The following is a 23,513-nucleotide window of genomic DNA, read 5'->3' as shown; positions in this document are numbered from 1 at the left end:
CCACCCAGCCTGTACCTGTGCTTGCTATTGCAATACTTGCTCGGTACTGCTCCTTAACTTGTTACTTATGTGCAGCTGTTCATTTCTGGGGACTGAATAAAGTCCCTGCAGTTCTGTATGAGTAACTGTAAATGTGTGAGCAGCTATAACTATGATCTTCTTTTAGGCTCGTTTGAGAGTACTTTTGCCAAAGTGGGTGTTACTTTTCTCATCCTGTTTGCTGCAAAATGAAACCATAAAGTGTTAGGTGGTCACCAAGGCTGCAAAGAGTAAAATTAAACTTTATTTAGTGAAAGCTTCTTAAAGAGGAAAAAAAATTTGTCTTCAATTTAAGGATGAAGCAAAGTTAAAAGATAAATCCTTGGGTTAAATGCACTGATATACTTACTTTTTCCTTATACTCTGGGTAGTGTTTTTGTAATGAACACGTCTTCTGTGTGCATAGGTGGCAATAATTCAGTTCAGTGATGATCCCAGGACAGAATTTAAGTTGAATGCATACAAAACAAAAGAGACTCTTCTTGAAGCTATTCAGCAAATAGCCTACAAAGGAGGAAATACAAAAACAGGTGAGAAAGGTCATGATTATGGTGCTGATTTTCTCCCTGCTTGTGTCGGTGTAGTATTTCTTTCCCATTTGCTAATTGATTTAATATATCAGTGTAAAAACAGTGAGATCAAGGTATGTCCACGCTGCAGGTGAAAGCTTGGGCTTTGAAGTTAGAAGGTCTTTGTAATCTGCAGTTTACACCTTTCACTCCTCTAACCAAGAGTGATGTCAAGGACCAGGGAGGAAGGGAGAGAGGAGGCACCTGGGCAGAAGTGAATGACTGGGGATTGTGTAATGGGGAGTAATATGAAATCAGTTTGGCAAGTGGAAAAGTGGGAGGGGAGAGAAGGTGAGAGCTCGCTCACAGACAATGTAGAAAACAGTGGGCAGAGTGGAAGGTCTGTCTGGTTATAAGCCAGGACAGTTAAGCCTCAGTGGTATGTCCAGACTGGGCTGGGAGATGTCTGTTAACTGAATGTAGTTACAAGTCATTAATCCCTTAAGATAGCTCTCTGATGTGCAGAAGTTAAAGATTAGTGCTGAAAGGGTTAAAATACGTTTCAGTTGGAAGCCATATGTTTTGTTATCCTCAGACTGCACAGAAATTTCTTGCAGCTGTTGCATTGCATCCAGTCTGAGTAGTATGAAAATAACACGTCCATTTACTCAAGAAAATGCTACAGTGGCACTTTCAGTTGTTACCTGCAGTGTGCCCTACAGTCCAATTAAGAAAGATTGTTATCTGTAACCCACACAGAATACCCTTTTCCACAAATCTCATTTTCTTAAGCCTTCTGATTGAAGAAATGAATGGCTGAAGCTATCGAATTTTCAAAGGTTAGGGTCAAAATTAAACATTTCTCAATCTCTATTTTAATAACTACAGAATGCACTAATTTACAGACTACTCAGGACGCAACACATTTCTCTTTCTATTGATGTCTACCACGGTATGAGAAGCCAATAGAAATTGGATTTATGTCACAGTCAAAGGATGATGTTCATTTTTTCTGTTTCAGGCAAAGCCATTAAACATGCAAGAGAAGTCTTGTTTACTGGAGAGGCAGGAATGAGAAGGGGCATTCCAAAGGTTTTGGTTGTCATTACTGACGGGCGATCACAGGACGATGTGAACAAAGTCTCCAGAGAAATGCAACTAGATGGTAAAATGTGTAGTTTTAAGAACTATTCACATTTTCTTTTTTCTCATCAATTGTAACCATATAAGTGTGATCATGAGATAAGGATAACTTTATCTCCAAGAAGATTTCCATGTTTAAAGAAAACAGACGGGAAACGGCTGAGAAACACAGAGTATCGCTAGGATATGGTTAGATCCTGGATTTTTTTGCATGCATAGCTTGTTTTAAGTAGCAGTCAAGAAAACCCCAGATTTCTGATTAAATTGGAGTCTATGTCTAAGCTGAACAGAAAATATTCAACAGTCAGCGACCTCCAGAGGAGAGAGCATATCATGGGGGTTCAGTTGCTGGATTGTGTCACCTTGGACAGGTGACTTCCCCTCTCCCTTTTCCTTTTGTGTGTGCTGTATGTTGAGGCTGCAGATAAGTTGGAGCAGGTGCTGACTTGCATCTATGATACTGGCAAGAAGAGGTGCTGATCTTGGATGAGACATGAAGATGTTGTAACATATGAAGTCAAAGTTTTGTTATGCTAAATGCCCTGCAAAAACTTCATGAATGCCTTTGGGCCTCATTCATACTTAAAGTCAATATTGCTTGACCGGAGTAAATTTGGGACTGAGCCATGCAAAAACAATATGTCCATTAATGATGTTCAGCCTGCTGTAGGCAGGTTTTTTCTTTATCTTTAATGGAAAGGAATGTGTTGAAAAACTTTTAGCTATTTTGCTGCTCCTCAAACATATAAGATATAATTTCCATTTCATTTAAATCTTTAAAGGCAGGGTCAAATTTTGAAATATTCATGCAGCATATATATAGAACAGATTCAACCAGGGCAGTTAAGTTGCTGATGAAAGGAGAGCACATTTATTTCTGTGTTCACTCATCAGGCAGCAGTGGCTTGAACACTGATTAATATACGGCACAGAACAAATCTGTAAAAGATGGACAGGAAATTAATTCCTGTGTTTTGTATTTATGATAATACTTGGAACATGGATATTTTTGTGTCTATTACAGTATAGCATTAAATTAGAAATGCATTTAAACATACAATAAAACTTTAAACTACTGAGTAGTCTTACGTGTCTTCAAGAAAACACTTAAGCATTGATGTTAATTAACTGATTAAGGATAAATGGCCAAAAGGAATATTTCATGGAGAATGCATTACCTTTATTTTAGATTACATGCATGAATTTTCTTGTGTTATGGGATAATAATAAAATTTCCACTTGTGTATTTAATCAGGAAAGGAACCACTGCAAATACAGTTGTGTTCATATTGTATTTCCCCTCTCTAAATGAATGACTCGCAAGTGTTCTTTTTTGTTTTACAGGTTTCAGCTTTTTTGCTATTGGAGTAGCTGATGCTGACTATTCAGAGTTAGTTAATATTGGCAGCAAGCCCAGTGAGAGACATGTCTTCTTTGTGGATGACTTTGATGCCTTTACAAAAATCGAAGATGAGCTGATCACTTTTGTTTGTGAAACTGCATCAGCAAGTTAGTCATTTTGACTTTTACTTGCTTCTAAAATAAGTGCTAAATACTGTGGTTTCTTGTAACTATTAATTTTCTATTAAGAGGTATTCTTCAACTTTTTAACATAATCTGCTGCAGATATTGTGACTCTATTGTTAGTTCTGTAAAAGATTAAGGAAATGAAGGTGTGGTGACTTCAAAATAATTATTGGTTGCTATAAATCCAGAATACATCCATTGGCTGTCAAAACGTTATTTCAGATTTGAAAAAATGTTAATGGTTCATAATTTTTTTATAAAAAGTTAATTACGTTTTATTTTCCAGGCTGCTTTAACCATCTAAGAGTAGAGATAGCTACATTCATTGTTACTCAGATCACATGGTTAATTTATTAACGGAGATCTAATCATTAATGTTTGTATTATCAGAGAAATTAGAAGAGTTCTAGCCTAAGGAAAAACATAAAACACATTCACAGAGAGGTAGGGCTTGGAAGTGACCTCCAGAGATCATCTAGTCCAACCCCCCTGCCACAGCACGATCCCCTGAAGTAGATCACACAGCAACAAGTCCAGGTCACATGGATGGCAGCACAGCCTTCTGGTGTGGCAGCCACTCGTCCCAGTTTGGGATCGTCAGCAAACTTGCTGAGAGTACGTTCTATCCCTTTGACAGGTCATTGACGAATATATTGAATAGGGCACTGACCCCTGGGGGTGCCACTAGCCACCAGCCTCCAACTAGACTCTGCCCCATTGACCACAAGTCTCTGAGCTCTGTCCTCCAGCCAGTTCCCAATCCACCTCATCCCCCAATGGTCCCATCCATGCTTCTTAAGCTTGTCTATGAGGGTGCCATGGGACACCGTGTCAAAAGCTTTGCTGAACTCTTTGAAATCTATGAAATCTGTAGCATTTATTGGTCAGTTGTGCTTTTATTCCAAAAGCGATCTCTGAATATGAGTATCCGGGGGTGCCATATTTGACACCCTTCATCTAGGCATATTGATTTCCCATAAGTGTACTTTCTTCCCTGCCAGAAGGAAAATATAAACCAGATTGACAGCTATTTAAAACAGGTGTACACATCTTAAGGACTGCATGCAATTCTGGTCTCTCTTGCTCATGAAAGCTGTTGTGGAGTTTGAAAACGTACAGAGAGTGCCAGCTGAAGTAATTGAACTTGAGATGGAGTTGGGCTGGAGAAGCTTACAAATAGAGAACTAGGGAGCACTTGCCTAAAACTCAGTATAAGACGTACTTTTTTACACAGCAGGCAATGAATTTGTTGCCACAAGAGGTTGTGAAGGCAAGTTCATTGAAGGAGTAGACAAATTCATGGACAACAGATCCATAGAAAGATATTATATGGAACACACAGGGATGTACCCTTTAAAGTCTTTGCTATAACCCTTGTGGATCATGTGGAGTATTACCTGAATGGAGTAGAAAATGGCCAGGTTTGCATGCCCTTCGAAACAGCATCTCCTTGTGCTGCTGTTGGGGTTGGAGGACTGGGCTGAGTGGATCATTGTTCTGACCCAGTGGGGACATCTCTTGTATCCTTAAATATATCTTTCCCTCTTTTCCAGCCTGCCCATTGGTGGTTAAAGATGGCAACAATTTTGCAGGTACAGTATTTTTGTGTTAATTTTTTTCCCGATTTATGGAATCGTTTCCATTACCTGATTTTCACAATATTAGGCAATAAATTTTCCTATATGCTAACAGCTGTTACACAGATGGTGATATGAAACTATTTGATGCAACTGGCTTTGTCCTTTTTTTGTTTCCTGTAATATGGTATTATTTTGAATTAATATCGTGTTTATCTTGATGCTTTCCAGGATTTAAAATGATGGAAATGTTTGGTTTGGTTGAAAAGGAGTTTTCAGCTGTGGAAGGGGTTTCAATGGAACCTGGTACATTTAATGTTTACCCATGTTACAGACTGCACAAGGATGCCCTGGTATCCCAGCCTACCAAGTATGTAATAACATGTAAATATCCTTAAAACACATGAAGACAATTGTCCAGTGCAGGCAATTGTTCATTTCAGGGATCAGTATTTTCATGTCAGAGGAGCAGATTTGGCAGTGTGTAAATATGCTATACTAATGAATAGAAAGTGTCTTTGGTGTCCTGAATCCTCAGTAAGTTTCATTCAAAAATAACAACTGGGGGTAAATGTAGGTAAGCCCACTGGCTAGTTTGGGTTTCCCAATGAGCCTATTTCAGGCGTGTGCCATTTAGCACCGAAGAATTTCATGCAAGCGCACGTCTGGGCAGATTCCAGTACGTAGTACTTTGTGAAAAGTGCCTCTGGAAAGTGGGTTGAAATGTCATAGAATGCAAAATGCCTTTGAAGTCTGAGTCAGAAGGAGAACATGCTTTAGGTGTTCCCAGTCACTTTCTGCATCAGGTTATGTCCATTCCTTGATTACAAAGAAAGATTATCTCCTTGTGCTGAAATGAGTTTGTGTGAACACCATCTAGTACCTCCCTGGGAGGCAGGATGTAGTTCAGTCACAAGGACTGTGTTCTGAGAGAGATGAAGGAGATGATGAAGAAACCTCCCATCGAACTTTTTTAGTCACTCCTCAGGGAGGAAGGGATGGAGGCTCTCCATTTTTTCTGTGAACAGTGTGTATGTTGTGTTTGGTTCCTCACAGCCAAGTCCTCCACTTTGTATTAAGTGGTACCAGAGAAAATCAGTGGCCCTGCTGGCTTAAACATGGGCTGATGTATTCTCTAGCTGAGATAAATAAGGCAGAAAAACAGTGGGAAATTACTTTTAATGTTTATGTTAGATGTCATCTTAGTCCTTTTGTGTGATTGTCCAGTTGTGTCCCAGTTGGAGCTGTACTTCTTGGAGCTGTTTCACATTCTCAGTCAGTTTCCTCCTGGGTCTAGATGGAATGGAATTTCCAGGAATTAGCATTTCTCTTTTCTTTTTCCCTTTCTGCTTCTTTCTAATCGATCTGCTGCATTTATATGCTCTTCTGTAGCTGCCACCCAGCCCAATCTTACTGCTTCATTAGGCTTTCACTCCTTTTCATGGTTGAGAGGGTACCTTTCTCTTGATGATCTACAGGTACGTCTAAATAATACCACTCGTTTTTGTCATCTCATCTGTGCACTGAATGTCATTAATGTTACTCTCCTTTCAGAGCTCTGTATCCCCAAACCTTGCTTATTGAATTTTCTTTCATTCTTTGTACAATGGGCATGCTGTAAGACTTTGTTCTTATACCAGCTGAGTTCCCACTCTCTTTTCTTGGTGGGAAATGCGCAGTACAGTGTCACGATAGGTCATCTACAGACCACTGTGCAGATAATATTGATTATATATCACTTTTAACTGCTTTTCCAGCATGATTCATATCTGTTCATCTTGTATGTGGCACAAACACTTTAGGAGGAATAGATTATAATTGAGGAAAATAAATTGATAAAATAACCTTTTCAGGCTTCTTTCAGATCCCTTTAATATGATTTTAAGGAATCAGGCTAATTAACATTTTCAAAATAGAGTCAATCATTTCAGACACTTGTCCAAGTGTCCCACTTCACCATTTGACAACAAAAGGTTCAATTAAATTGGAAGTACTAAATTAAAAAATCTAGGAAATGGGATAAAGTAACATACTTCTGTCATAAGCTTCCCCTCTGTTCTGCAAAAATTCTAGGGGAACAGATTGTATTTCTGTATGTGTGATCTGGTTTGGCTTCCCTTTCTTATATATTTGTTTTGAAAGGTATAAACTACATTCTATATAATTTATAAAGCTTCCTGTAACAGTCTCTGTCATTCCTAATTTCTGTCCATTAGGGATGATTTAATGACAAAGGACATGTCTATTGAGATTGGTCTTCCAAGCAACTTCTATTTCATTGGCTGTTAAACCACACAATAGCACAGGTCTTGCGAGTGGCTAATATTTTTTAAAAGCTTTTAATATAATTAATTTCATCTGTACTTCAAACTGACCTCCAATTTGATCTTCAAATTAGAAGAAAATAAGTTAAGGGCAATTTTGTAAATTTCAAGGGAAAAGAGAACTCCTTTCTTCATAACTATTCTTTTGATAGTTATCAAGTTGAGTAGCTTTTGCAAACACTTATTCATATTGCTTCTCTATCTTGATTTCCAAAGAAGTATGCAGAGTAGTAGAAAGTGTTAAGTGAGTATCTGGTGAGTAAATCACCAGATATAATGTTTGTGTGAGTTTAAAAGACATTGTTTCTCTTACAGGTATTTGCATCCTGAAGGTCTCCCTTCTGATTACACCATTACGTTTCTCTTCCGTATACTCCCTGACACACCTCAGGAGCCATTTGCTCTTTGGGAGATTTTAAATGAAGAATATGAACCACTGGTTGGAGTTATTTTAGATAGTATGTATTTTGTATTTTATCAGTGATGTTTTCTTTCACTGTAGGAATGATTCGTTCTGTGTCTAGATTTATTATTGCCAATGCTTTAATCTGCTGTCAGAACAACTACCTGAATCTGGATGGTAATAGTCTCTAATGGGTGTTTTTTAGATTTCTTTTAACTGAGTTTAATTTGGAGTTAGAGTCCAATTTTGAGTACACTGCTCTAAACTGGGAGCAATTGCACCACAAACCAAACAGCCATTCTAGATGTAAATTGATGTAAGGGAGCTACTCCTTCGCTTTGAAAATTTCCACTGCTCTGAATCTGGTTCTAATAGAATCTATCTTGATACAAGCCAGCGGTACTGACAGTATGGTACACACAGAGGCAGTGCAGTCTGGTGGACGTAGAGCTACAGGCATGAACCCTTAATGGCTCTTTTCATTTCTACTTGATCTGACTTCCACAACTGTAAAACAGATTATAATTTAGGTTTCCATGTTTACTGTTGAAAAGGTGTTAGGTACTATGATAGCGGTTCTTCATAGGTGCCAGTTAAAAGAGAGATATTACTACTTATCTTTCTGTCTTTCCTAGAATTTTTTATGTAAGTCACCTTGAAATAGGTGGGAATTAAGCATTTGGCTAGCTTGAGGATCTGTGCCTCCTTTTCTTGTCCAAATTCCCACAGAGAACTAGTGGGAGAGTAGGATCAGGTAGACATGGGTGAGGTAGACTTCCAACTATTGGTCCATCCTTCCTGCCAAACCAGGAAAGAGCACTTCTCTGAGAGAACTTGCCACTTCCAGGTCAGTATATCACTTAAGAATGTGTTTTACTAACATTTGATCTGACATCTTTGGTCATCTTTGTTTAACACAAAATTGACATTTTCAAATAATGCGGCAGACCTTTTCTTCCTGTGACACAGAACCCTTGTTTTTATTCTCACACAGATGGTGGTAAAACTCTAACTTTCTTTAACTATGACTACAAAGGAGATTTTCAAACTGTGACTTTTGAAGGTCCTGAAATTAGGAAGATATTTTACGGAAGTTTTCATAAGGTTAGTAATGGTAATAGAAAAAAACCCCACTCTGAATAAAGGTTTTGGAGTTTTTCATGTTTTGAAATCTTTCATGTGGTCAACTGCTGCCAAAGGAAATGTATTTTGCATATTCAGTCATCTACCAAGCTGTCTGTTTGTTAAGTCTCTTTGCAATATTGAATTAACATTAAAAAAGTCATAGTTTTTATGGTGAAGCTGATATGACCAATTTTCATCTCATGCTTTGTGTCTGGATTTTAGAGTCAATTAAAATACTTGCCTTGAAAAGTAATTTAGAAAGAAATTGGCTTTTCCTTTTAAGGTTTGGGTTGGAAATGTCACTCAAAATGAAAAGAAAAAGTCCACCAAAAAAATGTATCCTTCTTTTGACCAGAGTTGTTATTTTAAAACATATTTTAAGGGCTATGCCATGTCGAACTTCTCTTGGCTGTTAGAGAACTCGTAACATTCTTTCCAAAGGCAGATGAAGTAGTGCTGGGATTGTAGCACATACTTGTTGTGGAAGGTGCTTTTGTTGTTCACTTTTATTCCTGATGTTTCTGTCTTTCCTAAACAAAAAAGGGATTTTGTGGATTGGAGGGATAGTATTTACAGAGCTTAATCTTTCTGTACTTCCTGTTTAATTGATGGAGAGAGAAAGGGAAGGTAGGTCAGAGCTGGGGTTTAATTCTGACTTTTAAGCTGTGCTTTGGAGGAATACGTGAGGCTTTAGCAAACTCTCCTATTAGGAATTTTTGTTAGTGTTTAATGATGAACCTTGCTATATTTGTGTTTGAATGGCACAGGAGACCCGATTCTTAGCAGTTTTTCAGTTACTTAGTTCCAGCTAAGACCATGGCAAAGCAGCTACATGACTTCTTCCCGGCACTCTCTCCTATACCTTTGGCTCTGATCTCCCCATAGTGTGCTGGTATAGAGCAGATACGGCATTTCTACCAGTTCTTCTACCAGCCTCTGTGCGCACATGCACACACACAACCCCCTCCCAAATTCTTCTTTCCTTTGCTTAACTGAGAGCTTGATCATGAGGGTAGGAATGCTCTACGGAGCGATCTGGACAGGTTGGGCTGATGGGCCGAGGCCAATTGTATGAGACCAATTGTATGAGCACTTGGGTCACAACAACCTCATGTAACACTGCAGGCTTGGGGATGAGTGGCTGGAAAGCTGCCTGGTGGAAAAGGACCTGGGAGTGTTTGCTGACAGTTGGCTGAATATGAGCCAGCAGTGTGCCCAGGTGGCCAAGAAGGCCAATGGCATCCTGGCCTGTGTCAGGAACAGTGTGGCCAGCAGGACTAGGGCAGGGATTGTCCCCCTGTACTGGGCACTGGTGAGGCCCCAACTCGAATCCTGTGTTCAGTTTTGGGCCCCTCACTGCAAGAATCATAGAATCACAGAATGGTTTGGGTTGGAAGGGACCTTAAAGATCATCTAGTTCCAACCCCCCTGCCATGGGCAGGGACACCTTCCACTAGACCAGGTTGCTCAAAGCCACATCCAGCCTGGCCTTGAAGACATCCAGGGATGGGGCATCCACAGCTTCTCTGGGCAACCTGTTCCAGTGCTTCACCACCCTCTCTGTGAAGAATTTCTTCCTGATATCTAATCTAAACCTCCCTGATTTCAATTTATACCCATTACCCCTTGTCCTGTCACTACAGGCCCTTGTAAAAAGCCCTCTCCCAGTACCCTTGTAGGCCCCCTTCAGATACTGGAAAGCTGCAATGAGGTCTCCTCGGAGCCTCCTCTTCTCCAGGCTGAACAAGCCCAGTTTTGAGGAAAGACACTGAAGTGCTGGAGTGTGTCCAGAGAAGGGCAACGGAGCTGGGGAAGGGTCTGGAGCACAAGTCCTGTGAGGAGCAGCTGAGGGAGCTGGGGTTGTTCAGCCTGGAGAAGAGGAGGCTCCGAGGAGACCTCATTGCAGCTTTCCAGTATCTGAAGGGGGCCTACAAGGGTACTGGGAGAGGGCTTTTTACAAGGGCCTGTAGTGACAGGACAAGGGGTAATGGGTATAAATTGAAATCAGGGAGGTTTAGATTGGAGATTAGGAAAGATTTCTTCACTGAAAGGGGTGTCAGGCGTTGGAACAGGCAGCCCAGGGAAGTGGTGGAGTCACCACCCCTGGAGGTATTTGAAAGGTGTGTAGATGTGGTGCCTAGGGACATGGTTTAGTGCTGGACTTGGCAGTGTGAGGTTAATGGTTGGACTTGGTGGTCTTTTTCATTTAGGTTGGAAAAGACCTTTTTATGATTCTGTGACAGGACAATTGTGGCTAGGGTTGTTGTCTCTGCTCTGCTGGAACTGTCTTTGCTGCATCAGCAGTGGACAACAGAATGTGTGTCAAGGCAGAAGGAAGTATCTGTTGCTGTGCTTTGCTTTTCTGTACTGTGTTTGTTGTAATTTGATTTTTTTTCAGTATAAAAATTTCACTATGAAAGGTTTTGGTGTGTGGCTAATGTATGATTTACAAGCTAAATTTTACTGCTTAGTTTCGGCTTTTGCAAGTGGCTATAAAGGATGATTGGTGAAATCTAGTGCTAAACAGCAGGATCATACAAGGTCCAGGAATAATTACTGACCACATAAATCAAAGGTTCTTTGGGATTTGGGTGCTTTATGACCATTTTGTAGATCTTTTGTCAAGGATAATTTATTCAGTAAGAATATAATTATGTAAGGTGCCAATTTATGTACAGATGTTTCATAAGCAGAAAAATATTACCATGTGATAGGTTAGAATCGTAGAATAAATCAGGTTTCAAGGGACCTCTAGAGGTCATCTAGATTATTTTCTATGGATTATTCTCTGAGTTTCATTAACAAACATAGAGTTAGGACCTCATTTCGAAAACGTCCCCCTTTTCCCCAGAAATTAATATATCCTGTGTGCTCCTTTGTATGTTAAAGCATCTTTTGTTTTCCTTAGTTGCATGTTGTTATCAGCAAGACTACAGCCAAAATAATTATTGACTGCAAGCAAGTGAGCGAGAAGACCATTAATGCAGCAGGGAATATTAGTTCTGATGGCATAGAAGTGCTGGGGAGAATGGTCAGATCCAGAGGACCAAGAGACAACTCTGCACCAGTAAGTAGAACATTTCTTTAAACCATTTAAATATTGTAAAAAACAAGTGTTTGGGATCTTTGCAGTTAGTTTTAAATTGAAGCAGAGTGAATTAATATCTGAAACAGTAAAGTTCTAGCATTTTAGAAATTCTGCAAAAGCCTCCAGTAGTTCTCAACTGGGACAAAATCTATTTTTGATTATTTTAATAAACAAAATCTCTAGATCATCATTGTTCAAATGTTATTCTCAAACACATAAGTGAGCACAGTCGATACATTCAGATATGACTTGTGTTCCAACTTCATTACATGGAGTAATACAATGTAGAAGTCCTTTACCTGGAATCATTTAAACCTTGTTTTGAGTGATAATTATTCCCCATGTCCTTTATTCCCTCTTACTCTATGGTTATCCAAAGCTCACTATCTGTTCATTAAAGAATTGAGCTGGTTTGACACAGACAGCCACCAAAAGCCCCTGTCTTAGTGTATCTAGTTCTTTTATAATAGAAAATATTCTAAATGTGAAAGATCCTCCCCAAGATTAAGTATTCTTTTATTTCTCCAAAATTATTCTCCTAGAAGCAGTAACTGATCGTTCTGTTTGCACAGCAACCTATGGGAGTCTTTCTGTTTTGCCTCAGATGTCATGAAGAAGGTTTGGGAGGGGTTTTCAGGTAGATTTGGTTGTTGAAGGACTGACAATGATTTTAGGAAGGCTTCTTTGCTGTGTGGTGCCATTCGCTGATTTTCCTTGAACTTTCTTGACCTTAGGATGAGGTTAGCTGAGAATGTGAACCTTGAACTCGAGGCTTGATTTGAATAAGAATGAGGTTTCAGAAATGTATCTGCTTGCTACTATATGGAAATACTCTTGTTTAGTAAAAAATAAGCCTTCAGAATAAAAATGAGCTTTTAGGCCTCAAACTTATGGATAATCATTATATGAAGCCTGTAAAGACAATTACACAGAGAAACCTTTGTAGTCACATTTCAATAGAAACAGAAAAAGGCAAACTTAGGAAATTTTGCTATTAGAGAAGGCTTTGTAAAGAAGTGGAAAGAAATGGTGTCTTTTGTTAGAACCTAGGAATCTATAAAAGATAAGTCAGACTGCCCACTCACTGAAAAATTTGGTTTTGACTGCAAAACTGACGTAAGACTATAAATGTGTACATGAAGATTAAAATTCTTTACTCCATAGCACTGTTTAGCTGCCTTCAAGTAGTGCCACATATACCAAATTACAAGCAGGTCAAGAGCACCAAAATATCATTCTTTAAAGTCTCCATTCTGCCCATTTTATTCATATTGAGTAGAACTTGTCACATTTAAGGCATGAATGACTTGGTTTCCTATACTCCAAAAAGTGGAGGACATCAAAAGAAGCTAGTAGTAGGAGGTAGGATACAACAAGTAGTAAGATCAGTGGAATTCCTTACTGTACAATTTTTTGGGTGCAAAATATTTGTATAGATTGTAGGGAATCCTGGGAAAAAGAATGTAAAGGAAATTTTGGTTGTTTCATTAGCTATCACATGTGCCACCGTTGGAAAGAGAGTACAGAGATTTAGTGCATTCCAGTATCTTCTCAGTTTTAAGAGGCTCATGAAGGCATACATACAACAAAAATTCTTTTTTGTAAAACATTTTGAAAATGGTTTCGAATTGATATGAAAATTGGGGTTTGTTGATAGTTCTGAGAAGTTCTTTATTCATCAGCTGTATTTGATGAAGTGCTTTGATGAAGTGTTTTAGAGATGCTTATTTCATGAAACAAGAACAAGCAGGCAGTTATTTTAGAATAAAATTGGGGATGTTTTGTTCTGACTGTATTCACATAGAACAGTTTAACATTGTAAGTGTTTTAAATGTATTTTTTAAATAAATGAATCCAGTGCACTCACCTGAATTTTACAAAACATTTCTGTTTCAAAGGAATTTAATCGTATCAGAGTTTTTTCCTCCTTTGATGCATGTGTAGTGCTACAGTTGGATGAAGAGGCAGAAACAGAGGTAGATAGGATGCAAAGGGGATTAGGCGAGAGGTGAAAGCCCTTTTAACATCCCTTCGTAGTAAGGCTTCTCAGGATTAGGCACTCCAGCCAGCTAGGGCTAAGGCAGTAGAACCTGACCATGTCATGCAGCCCGTAACGTTCTTTATTCCTTCAGTGGGATTTAATGAGAAGTCCAGATTTAAAACATTGTTTATTTACAATTCACAGAACTCCTCTTTATTGATGTCTCCTTTTGTTTGCCTCTAGGTACATGCGCGGTTAAAATAAGTAATGTGTGATGTGGTCTGCTCTTGAAAAATCTTTGCAGAACTGTAGCCTGATCAGATGCGGATGGGCAGGCATTTTTGTCTTACTGGTTCTGCTTTCAGGGCTGGATATTTAGAAAACAAAATCACTATGAATACAGAGAATTATGAATAAATGTTTAATGGTAGCAAAGAAAGCTTTGTTTAGATATTTAGCATGGGTCAGAGCAACCCACATAATATTTTAAAATAAGAATACTGAGTCATTCAGCATTTGGATGGTGAATACAGCAATTCAGGGAATGTCTATTTGCACTTTATCTTACACCAACATGCTTTTTCACTGTCGATCTCTAGACTGTCTAATCCAGAGGAAATGAATGCATATACATGCCTATGTAGGACTGCATACATTTAGCCAATACTGTCAACCTTCCGTTGTTAAGGATAGCTTGGAATGAACTGGGTGTCGTGGTTTAACTCTGGCCAGCAATAAAATACCATGAAGCCAACACACTGCCTCCCTTCAGTGGAAGGGAAGAATTGGAGGAAAAAGACAAGGAAGCTTGTAAAATTGAATTAAGAACTATTTACTAATTGAATATAAATTAATAATATCTGTATGTGTAAATGAATATATAATACTACTACTACTAAGTAATTAAATAATAGAAAATAAAACATGATACAGTTGCTCACCACCTGCCAACCAATGCACAGCCATGCCCTGAGTAGTGAGAGTCTGCCCAGAGAAGCTGTGGATGCCCCATTCCTGGAAGTGTTCAAGGCCAGGCTGGATGAGGCTTTGAGCAACCTGGTCTAGTGGAAGGTGTCCCTGCCCATGGCAGGGGGGTTGGAACTAGATGGTCTTTAAGGTCCCTTCCAACCCAAACCATTCTATGAGTCAAAGCCAGAGGGCCTGAGAGTGATCGCAGCAGAGTCCGAGTGAGCCCCATGAGCGACAGCATGACCGGGAAAGCCAGCTGAACTGCCAACTCACTCATGAACGAGCCAGCACAGGAGTTAGCAAAGCAGCTAGCAAAGGAGTTAGAGTGTTAGGGAGCGCAAGAGAGTGAGGGAGAGTAATGGCCCCCAGGCTCACTCCCTGCTTATGTATCGAGGGTGACGTGCTATGGAGTGAAATACCCCTTCAGTCAGTGTGGGTCAGCTGTCTGAACTGTGTGTCCCCCACACTGCCTGTGGTGAGACAGTTGGAAATGCAGCTGCAGAATCAGAAGCTGAGAGAGACCTTGAAGTTGGTGCAAGCACTCCTCAGCACCAGCTAAAAAGACATCTCATCAGTACTTTTCTCAGGATAAATCCAGAAACAGAGCTTCCTACCAGCCACTGCAAAGAAAGTTAACTTCCTCACTAAAACCGTCACACTGGGGTATGGAAAAAATGGCAATGCTACTTACTTCTGAACCTAAGCTGCTTTCTGCACAACCAGCTCAGGTGTTTCTGCACTCCTTTTCTGGGATGTCTTATTCGCTTGCACCATGCAAGTGCCCAGGGTCATTCTGAATCCCAGAGCAGTATGTTCATGCATGTTCATGTGCTACTGTGCTCCACCTAATGAGTCCTCCCGGAATTAGTAGTTTTGGGGTGTGTTTTGAAGAAGCTTCTAAGTGAGCTTGCATTTGACATAGCCAGGGACACAGAGACTTGTTGGACTTTTATGGACCTTTATGGAGCCAAACCAAGGGTCCAAAAGCTGCCTTCATGCTGCACTTCAGCTCTCTAAGGCATTTAGCATGGATCCAGCTTACGTGTGTCTGCATCTGTAGTACAGCATATCTACAAACCACTAATCTGCTGGCAGGGAAGAAGAATTTCTATGTATATGAAAGTATTCCTTTGTTTAAAATATAATAATAGACTTATATAAGAAAAAAAAGAGGCAAAATCGAGGGCACACGTATGTAGTTCATTTTAACAGCTTTAGAAGCAATGCAGTTTTAAGAAAATCTTTAAATTCACTCTTCTGTCCTTGTGTTAAAATAATGCCACTGAAAATAATAATGGGAGCAAAACCAAAGAGAGTTCTATCTCTAGCAGTTCCGCAAATTTTTGTAACATGTGGGGTTAATTTAATGGGATGTTCTGTTCCATTCCCCTCTCTGCTCAGTATGCACATAAATGAGGCATGGAAAAAGAATAGAAATAGTAACTGAAGAAAGCTTCATTTCTCTAGACCCCTGTGTTCAGTTCAAGGCTGTAAAGGAGACAATTGGTTTTACCACCGAGTCCTATTTAGCATATTGTTTCTGAGTACCTAGCAGCCATTATTTTTACCCAATGTGTGTATTCTTGTCAATTCAATTCACATCCAAACCATGTTCCCAGACGTGTGGTGGGAATTTTCTGCCCAGCGCTGTCATCTGTTGAGCAAGCATTTCACCATCCTTAAACTTTCATTGCCTGAGGATAATATGGCTAAGAGAGGGCATATTCTAAAGTAAAATAAAACTGGAGAAGATGATAAATATTATTTGTGGCTCAGCTCCAATGTAAGTAATAGGCTACAGGAGAACTTTTCCCAGATAAAATCTGAGCACCAGACCAATGGGTTAAGAGAAGTTTGGAGAAGCTGAGCTCTCTTTCACCTGACTCTTGATGTCTCATTTGTTAGAAAAGTATCAGGAGACACCATTGGGCAAAATCATAAATTTAAGCGAGGAGGTGGGATAATCCAACAAATGCCTTCAGCATTTGACCTTAACAGTTTGCTTAATCCACGTAATGCCTGGCAGTTCAGACAATTAGGTTAGAACACAAGCCTTTTACCATTTAAGACAGTGTATTTGTGGCTAGCTGCTTGAAATCGATAGCCTTTCCTCTGTCTAACCTGACTGCTTGAATTGAGGTAGCTTTTCTTGCTGGTGAAGACGATCTTTTGCACCGATCTTGCAACTAACAATCATTTTGTACATCACCCTTGTTTTAAACAGCTGCAGTTACAGATGTTTGACATCGTTTGTGCTACCTCATGGGCCAATCGGGACAAATGCTGTGAGCTTCCTGGCTTGGTAAGAAACCTCTTTCAATAGCTGTATAATTTACCTTCTCCTTTCCCCTTTCCCCTTTGAGACAGATGTTTTAATGGAAATAGACAGTTAAGAGTTTTCAGAAAATCCCAAGTCTGTTTGGATTACTTGTTCTATTGAAAGTCAATGTATATTTCTAAATCAAGGGGGCTTTTGAGGCATCCACAGAGTATTATGTCTTAGATTCATAAAATTTGTAACTTCTGAATCAAAAGTTTGGACATAATTCTCTTCCTGTCTTGATACTTCCTTAGAGAGATGAGGAAAATTGCCCTGCCCTTCCTCATGCTTGTTCCTGTTCAGAAGCTAATAAGGGTCCCCTTGGACCTCCTGGACCACCGGTAAGGTTTCATTCAGGTTTGTAGTCAACTGTACCAAATAGTCCACTGGCCACCTTTATTCCAAGACATGTGAATATACAACCATTGTATAACTCACAAGGTTAAATTAGGGTTTTAAGTATTGGCAAAGAGATAAAATTCCATTGAGTATATAGCAAAGATGCCAAGTAATATGCTGTAAAAAACCTCACCCAGTAAGGCAGTCGAATTTTTTAAGGGTTTAATCAAGACCTGAAGCAGTTAGGGTAATCTTTAGACCTTGCATCCTGTTACCTGTCTGTAGCATTAGTCGCTATGTCATGGTGCCATTTATTTTAAAATTTTTCATCACCTGCTGTCTACTCTAGCACATTTAATACAATGTAGCTTGGAGTTCAGCTTTCTGAAATGCTCCATTTACATTATTCTTATGAATTAAAGATACAGCATATGACAGTGCCACTTGTGTGATAAATGATGAAAGAAGATTTTTCTGTCTTTAAAAGCCCTACCTAAGTACAGTATTTATCAGAGAGCAGAACTGAAAGTGCTGGTTCTTCGGAGAGCTCCTAGAGGCAAAGAGGTACCCAACAGCCGTGAAGGGAAGAGAAGATTAAATTAACTGGCTTTGGTGACAAGGGAAACTTTTTCCAGCTTGTCAGTGAACGATGAAAAACACTGACATGACTTTTAACTGCACTTTGTGTTGTTACTTTGATAGCACCCATCTGTTCACTGTGGAAATGTTCAGTCAGCATACATCTAAGTTCGTTGCGTAACGAGTGGAACTAGACAGTCTCTTCTAGAAGACAATTATTTAACTTTCCTTCCATCTTGGCGTAGTATCTTAGAAAGATGGGATAAATCTCCTTTCTCTTTACTGACTTATGGAAGAACTCGGATAGTGGATCAGACCAGACAACTGAGATATGGGTCACTGAAGTTAGATAACGCAATCTCATGTCCCAAGGCTGATTTTTAGCAGTTGTAGGGTCTGTTTGCAATGTCTGTTATTGGTTTGGTTTAATGAGCATCCCAACCGGGAATTTTGTAGAGTGGTCATGTGTTTTATCATTTACAGCTGGATTGATAGGTATAATTGGCATCTTAGGGCTGCTTGCTAAATTAGTTTGAGATGAGGCCCTCTTGTGAACAAGTTTGACCTGCATGTTTCCCTGCTCCTACTGCATCCAAGAGCACGTTCTGAAGAGAAAGAGCCAGTGAAGAATGAAACAGAAAATAAGTTTCTGGAAAGGTTAAAGTACGCAAATTACATGAGGCACACGTTCAAAAACAAAATTAATTTGCACATAAGACACATTGCAGATCCTAGCAGGCATTTATCCTAGTAACAGTTCAGAGGTTAGTCTTTCTGCAAGAACTGTTCCTCAAGCTCTGGTGCAAAAACTTGAAACGGAATTCAGGAGAAAAATCACTGAAGAGCTGTGTCTTGAACAAGGGAAAATTATTCTGTTGTCTTATTTGAATGTAGGTTATAAATCAAGTATGGATTAAGGGTTTAATTTCTGTATATAGCTGTCCAACTTGTGTTCTGTGGAAAAGACAGTGGGATAGTTCACACAAATACGCAACTGAAACCAAGTACTTTGACCACATTTCACAGTAAAATGAAAAATGTTTTAAAATTATTTGACTGGTAGGATGTGCTCACAACATATGCAGATCAGGAACTGCTAAAGCTTAACCCAGCAGTAAAATAATGTACTTATATTTATTACACTTAGGATTAACAATATTTTGAGTAGCAGAGAACCACGCAAGAGCAGGCCTAAAATTAAGCAGAAAAATCGCTGCCTAGGCAGTGGAGCGTGTGATTCTGGAACTCAGCCTCTTCTGAGTGATACTTTTTTGCCAGTTAGATGGCATAGCTCTGGAAAAAAAGAGGCCTAGGAAAAAGCAGAGCAAAAGAATAAAGTCAGTGTTTGTCTCTATGCCAACCAAAAGTCAGAAAGTCACATGTGCTGTGTCTGGTCAATACTGCTCCAAGTCGTTAAAATGTCATGTGACTTTTCTCTAAGCCAAGGATTTTTCTGTTTAAGGGATCAGGACTCTACCGTGTAGTCAGTTTTAGACATTAGACTAATAAGACTCCAAATAAAATACTTCCATTTGTGTGGGATAGTATCTCTGGAAATATTTTTTAAGGTCTTTTAGGAAGTGGGTCATTTTGGGTAAGACATGGTATCGTTTAGAGTTAAGATGATCTGGCAGATGTCATTATGGAATACTGGTTTTATGGCTTAATCTTTGCCAGAATTTGGTCATGATGTCTGAAGTTCCACACACAAAGTAGAAGTAAGATAACACACAAATGTGATGCCTGCATTTTGAAAAGAGTGCTGCAGGACTGGAGAAGGTGAGGAAAGAGACAAAAATATGGGAGGTCTGGAAAAGCTTAATTGCAATGAAAAGTTTTCTGTGCTTCATAGGTTTTAACTATTAAAAAGAAATAAGGAGGTCACTTGATAACAGTTTATTAAGAACTGTTTCTGGGGAAAAGCACTGGCTATTAAGACATTATTTAAAGTAAGAGAAAAAAGCATAACAGGAATTCTTGGCTGGAAGTAGAAGCCAAAGAAATGAAAAAATTGAAATTAGTCACAGAAGCTTAGTAATACCAGGGAATAAGCACCAAAACCAGTTTATGAAAAAATGAGGGAGGCTTTTGTGATGTTTCCATCTTAAATCCATATTTTTCGGGAACTTGTGCTTTTACCAAGCAAAGGTTACTGAGTTCAAAACATGGATAAGTGTACCAAATCCTGTGAATCTTAAAGCACATGATTTAATGGCTCAGCATCAGGCTATTTTTAAGTATATATTCTTACTCAGTAAAAATGTAATCTGCTTCTTAGAACAAAATGGGAGAAAACTGTGTGATTTTGTTTATGTTAAAATTTGCAGTTACTTTGCTGATCATTTGCATAGGACTTTTTTAATCTGAAAGAGAGGCAGGAGAAAGGGCAGAGGGAGCTACAGGGCTGGAATGCAGAATTGTGAGGACCTGGAATTTGTGTACTGGCAACAGGAACACGGTTTTGTGGAGAGCGTGGGATGAGATTTTAAGGTTGGAGCTGACCGTGATGGAAAGGGTCGTGGCCATAGGCAAAGCCATGGAATGTAAGTGGTAGGACTGAAGGAGCTGGGACAAGGAGTAGAAAACTGCTCTGTGATCACACATATGAAGATTGTATCATGGTATCTTCATTGGCATTTCTATTTGAATTCTCATAGATGCTACATATGCATTTAATCTAATAAGCGTATTTTCTATTTAAAAATGTCTTTAGTGTAATTGCTGTTGTTTTTGTAAGTACTTATTGTAGCCTCCAAAGAATGCTATTGAGTTATGGTGCCTAGTTGTGCAAGGTCCTTTTTGAGTACAAAGAAGGGCAGAATCCCTGCAAAGCTCATATCCCAAGAGATTAAGCAATATACTCAGTTGGGAGAAGAGGGAAACTGATCTGGAATAAGTGAGAAACCCCCACCCTTTACTTATGCTGTCCTAGAGGAGAAAGCACATGCAGCATGTATATGCAGAACACGTTCATGGCAGCCATCCATAGATAGATTCAACTCCAGTGTCTCAGATGATACTAATAAAAAAGGCAATAGCTGGTTAATAAATGATTAACAGATGTAGGCACCACTGAAGAAAGCAAAAAAGAGTCAAATGGGCAAAAGAGTATTTTACTTAGGAGTAGCTCTAAATTAAACCATGCTAAGTCTAGTACATCCGGGAGTTGTCCTTGCTGAAAAGCATTCCTGAGACATTGGAAACTCAGCCTTTAACAATGTGGTGATTTTGGTGAGAACAGACAGATGTGCAGTAGGTTTCTGGAAGGGAACCCATGACCACATGTATACATTTCCATCCCTGTGGTAGCTTTCAGTGTTATGTTGATGCTTACATGGTGTGCATTCTTGGCTGTGGAAAGTAGTCACATCTGTTTAAATCTGTTCCTCTGTATGGCCACACTTAAGTATGTTCTCAGATTAATTACTCCAGTGGAAAGATATGGACAGGATATTCACTGATTCCTGAACACTGATTCAGGAGCAAGAAAAATTATTTGGGCTTCTCTGGATTTCATTTTTGTTTGAGAGTTTTGGTTTTCAGCAAGTCTTGTGCTTGTGCTTCACAGGGTGGTCCAGGTGTCAGAGGTGCCAAAGGTCATCGTGGCGATCCAGGTCCAAAGGTACTTTGTACAGCACTCTACGGCTGTAAGATGCACACGTTCTTGGTTTATTTCTGCTGCATGTAAACCTCAAAATGAAATCCAGATTGTCTCTGATGTCGCCGAAGCAAACGCATAGTGAAATGCCACTGGCGTTTGGTGTGTCTCTTTTCATAACAGTTGCTTGTGCTGTTTGTTCCTTGATAAAAGATATAAAATTCATATGCTGTCACAGCATAAATCTTCATTTTTTTGTGTGTTTATAAAGGAACCAGGCAGTTTTAAATTGAACCCTAACTGCTCAATCTAATGTTAACCCACATTTCAGATGTTTTTGAATCTATTGGTATTTAATTCTACAAACAGAAGCTGCATTTGTCCATATGATAAGAGTTTAACTTACGTCCTGTGCTACTTTAGGGACCAGATGGACCTCGAGGTGAAATTGGTGTTCCTGGACCTCAAGGACCTCCAGGACCACAAGGACCCAGTGGACTTTCTATTCAAGGACTTCCAGTGAGACTTATAAAATCAATAGCGTTGTTTCCTGTGATGTTTTCAACAGCACACATCTTAGACTAAACCAACATATCTTTTGGTGTCTTGATCAGAATCTGAATTTCAATATTTGAGGTGACATCACAGATTTGTTTTTAACCTATAGTGGACATGGGTTCAATGCCAACATTCCTGGTTTTGTTTGGATCTGAAATCTTAGTTAGCTGAAGGGATTTGATCACAGGTTGAATATGACCCAGGTATTAGCATCCAAGCCTGGAGGCAAGTTAAAAAAATTGCAGTGGAGGTTGTAACATGGCCCCAAACAAAATGTTAGTATTTTATCTTTTTCTGGTTGTGGTATTGCTCATCGCAGACCAGTTCTGACTTGAAAGGTATACCCAAGCAAGAACACCATATTTGCTGCCAAAGTTAAGCAATAGTGTTCACTACGCTTACAGAGTCTGTCATCGGAGGAGATGATTAGTTTGCAATGCTGTTGCGAAAGGAGCCTGAGAATTTCATCATACAGACACGTTGGTAGGATAAGGAACCAGCAGCACTGATCTTGTTTTATACACATCTCTGGTTGATGGGTACACACAAGCCTTGAAAGGTAGCAGATGCATGTCTTTCTGCTTGTCTGTTAAAAAAATTTTCTACAGTATAATGCACTTTGTTCTGTTTACCCTGTCCATATTGTACAGAATACTGCTGTACAATATAATGAGGTGATTTACCAGAAGCGTATATCCTTGGTGATGCTCTCATCACTGAATAATACATACATTAATTATTAGAATAGGTATTTGATAGAGAAATTGTGTTTCTGCATAAAATGTAATTACAATTTGTTTATTATCTAGGTAAGTTTGCCTTTGTCATGCATGTGCACTGTAGAAACACTTCTAGTTTCCATAGAAATCCATTGGTTTCATCATTATAGGAAAGAATTCTAAGGTCTGAAGAGAAACAGATTCCTTTGAGGAGAAGAGAAAATAAATACCTTTTTTTTTTGGTAACATAATGGCTGTAGTTTTGTCAGATTCATTCTCAAGTCTTTTAAAATGAGTTTTATTTTCTGTATTTGTAAATTTTTTCATTTACAGTTTTGCAGATAGAGTCTGTACATTTGCTTTCAACAGGAAAAATAGTCTGTTTTCTTATTGGTTGCTTGGTTGTTTTTTTCTAAAGAAGCTGAAAAGAACTATTAAAAATAGGAAAGTAACCATGTATTTGGTTTACTGTGTGTGTTTCTTAATTTGCAGGGGCCACCAGGTGAAAAGGGAGAGAAGGGAGATCTCGGTTTTCCTGGCCTGCAGGTATTCCCTAAGTTATTTTTTAACCTGTCACTTACTGAGTCTGAATGTTGAATTGATATCATTGTGAGTTTAGGACACATGTTCAAAACTGCTGATAAGTCTGTTGGGGTGAATTTGAACGGAGATTTAGAATCAGGAATCTCAGGTATGCTGGTGGGCAGTGAGCAAA

At 39.1% G+C, this 23,513-nt stretch overlaps 1 protein-coding gene across 1 annotated transcript in view; it reads left to right on the top strand.

Moving 5' to 3' along the window:
* Window positions 1-445: 445 nt before the first annotated feature.
* Window positions 446-23,513, top strand: part of LOC104505394 (collagen alpha-1(XIV) chain) — a gene marked incomplete at both ends in the record, with an annotated part of 35,312 nt that continues 12,244 nt past the window's right edge. The window contains 13 exons of the mRNA XM_010157076.1: window positions 446-569; window positions 1,570-1,713; window positions 3,036-3,200; window positions 4,772-4,810; window positions 5,027-5,165; window positions 7,435-7,577; window positions 8,517-8,626; window positions 11,556-11,714; window positions 16,910-16,987; window positions 17,260-17,346; window positions 21,492-21,545; window positions 21,945-22,040; window positions 23,291-23,344. Of these exons, the coding sequence (XP_010155378.1) occupies window positions 446-569; window positions 1,570-1,713; window positions 3,036-3,200; window positions 4,772-4,810; window positions 5,027-5,165; window positions 7,435-7,577; window positions 8,517-8,626; window positions 11,556-11,714; window positions 16,910-16,987; window positions 17,260-17,346; window positions 21,492-21,545; window positions 21,945-22,040; window positions 23,291-23,344 (1,392 nt within the window). The remainder of the gene's footprint in view (window positions 570-1,569; window positions 1,714-3,035; window positions 3,201-4,771; window positions 4,811-5,026; window positions 5,166-7,434; window positions 7,578-8,516; window positions 8,627-11,555; window positions 11,715-16,909; window positions 16,988-17,259; window positions 17,347-21,491; window positions 21,546-21,944; window positions 22,041-23,290; window positions 23,345-23,513) is intronic.

The sequence above is a fragment of the Eurypyga helias genome, unplaced genomic scaffold (genome assembly GCF_000690775.1).
Source record: "Eurypyga helias isolate BGI_N326 unplaced genomic scaffold, ASM69077v1 scaffold14588, whole genome shotgun sequence".
Lineage (NCBI taxonomy): Eukaryota > Metazoa > Chordata > Aves > Eurypygiformes > Eurypygidae > Eurypyga > Eurypyga helias.
Note: the sequence above shows the minus strand (reverse complement) of the source record. Positions and strands in the feature narration are given on the sequence as shown.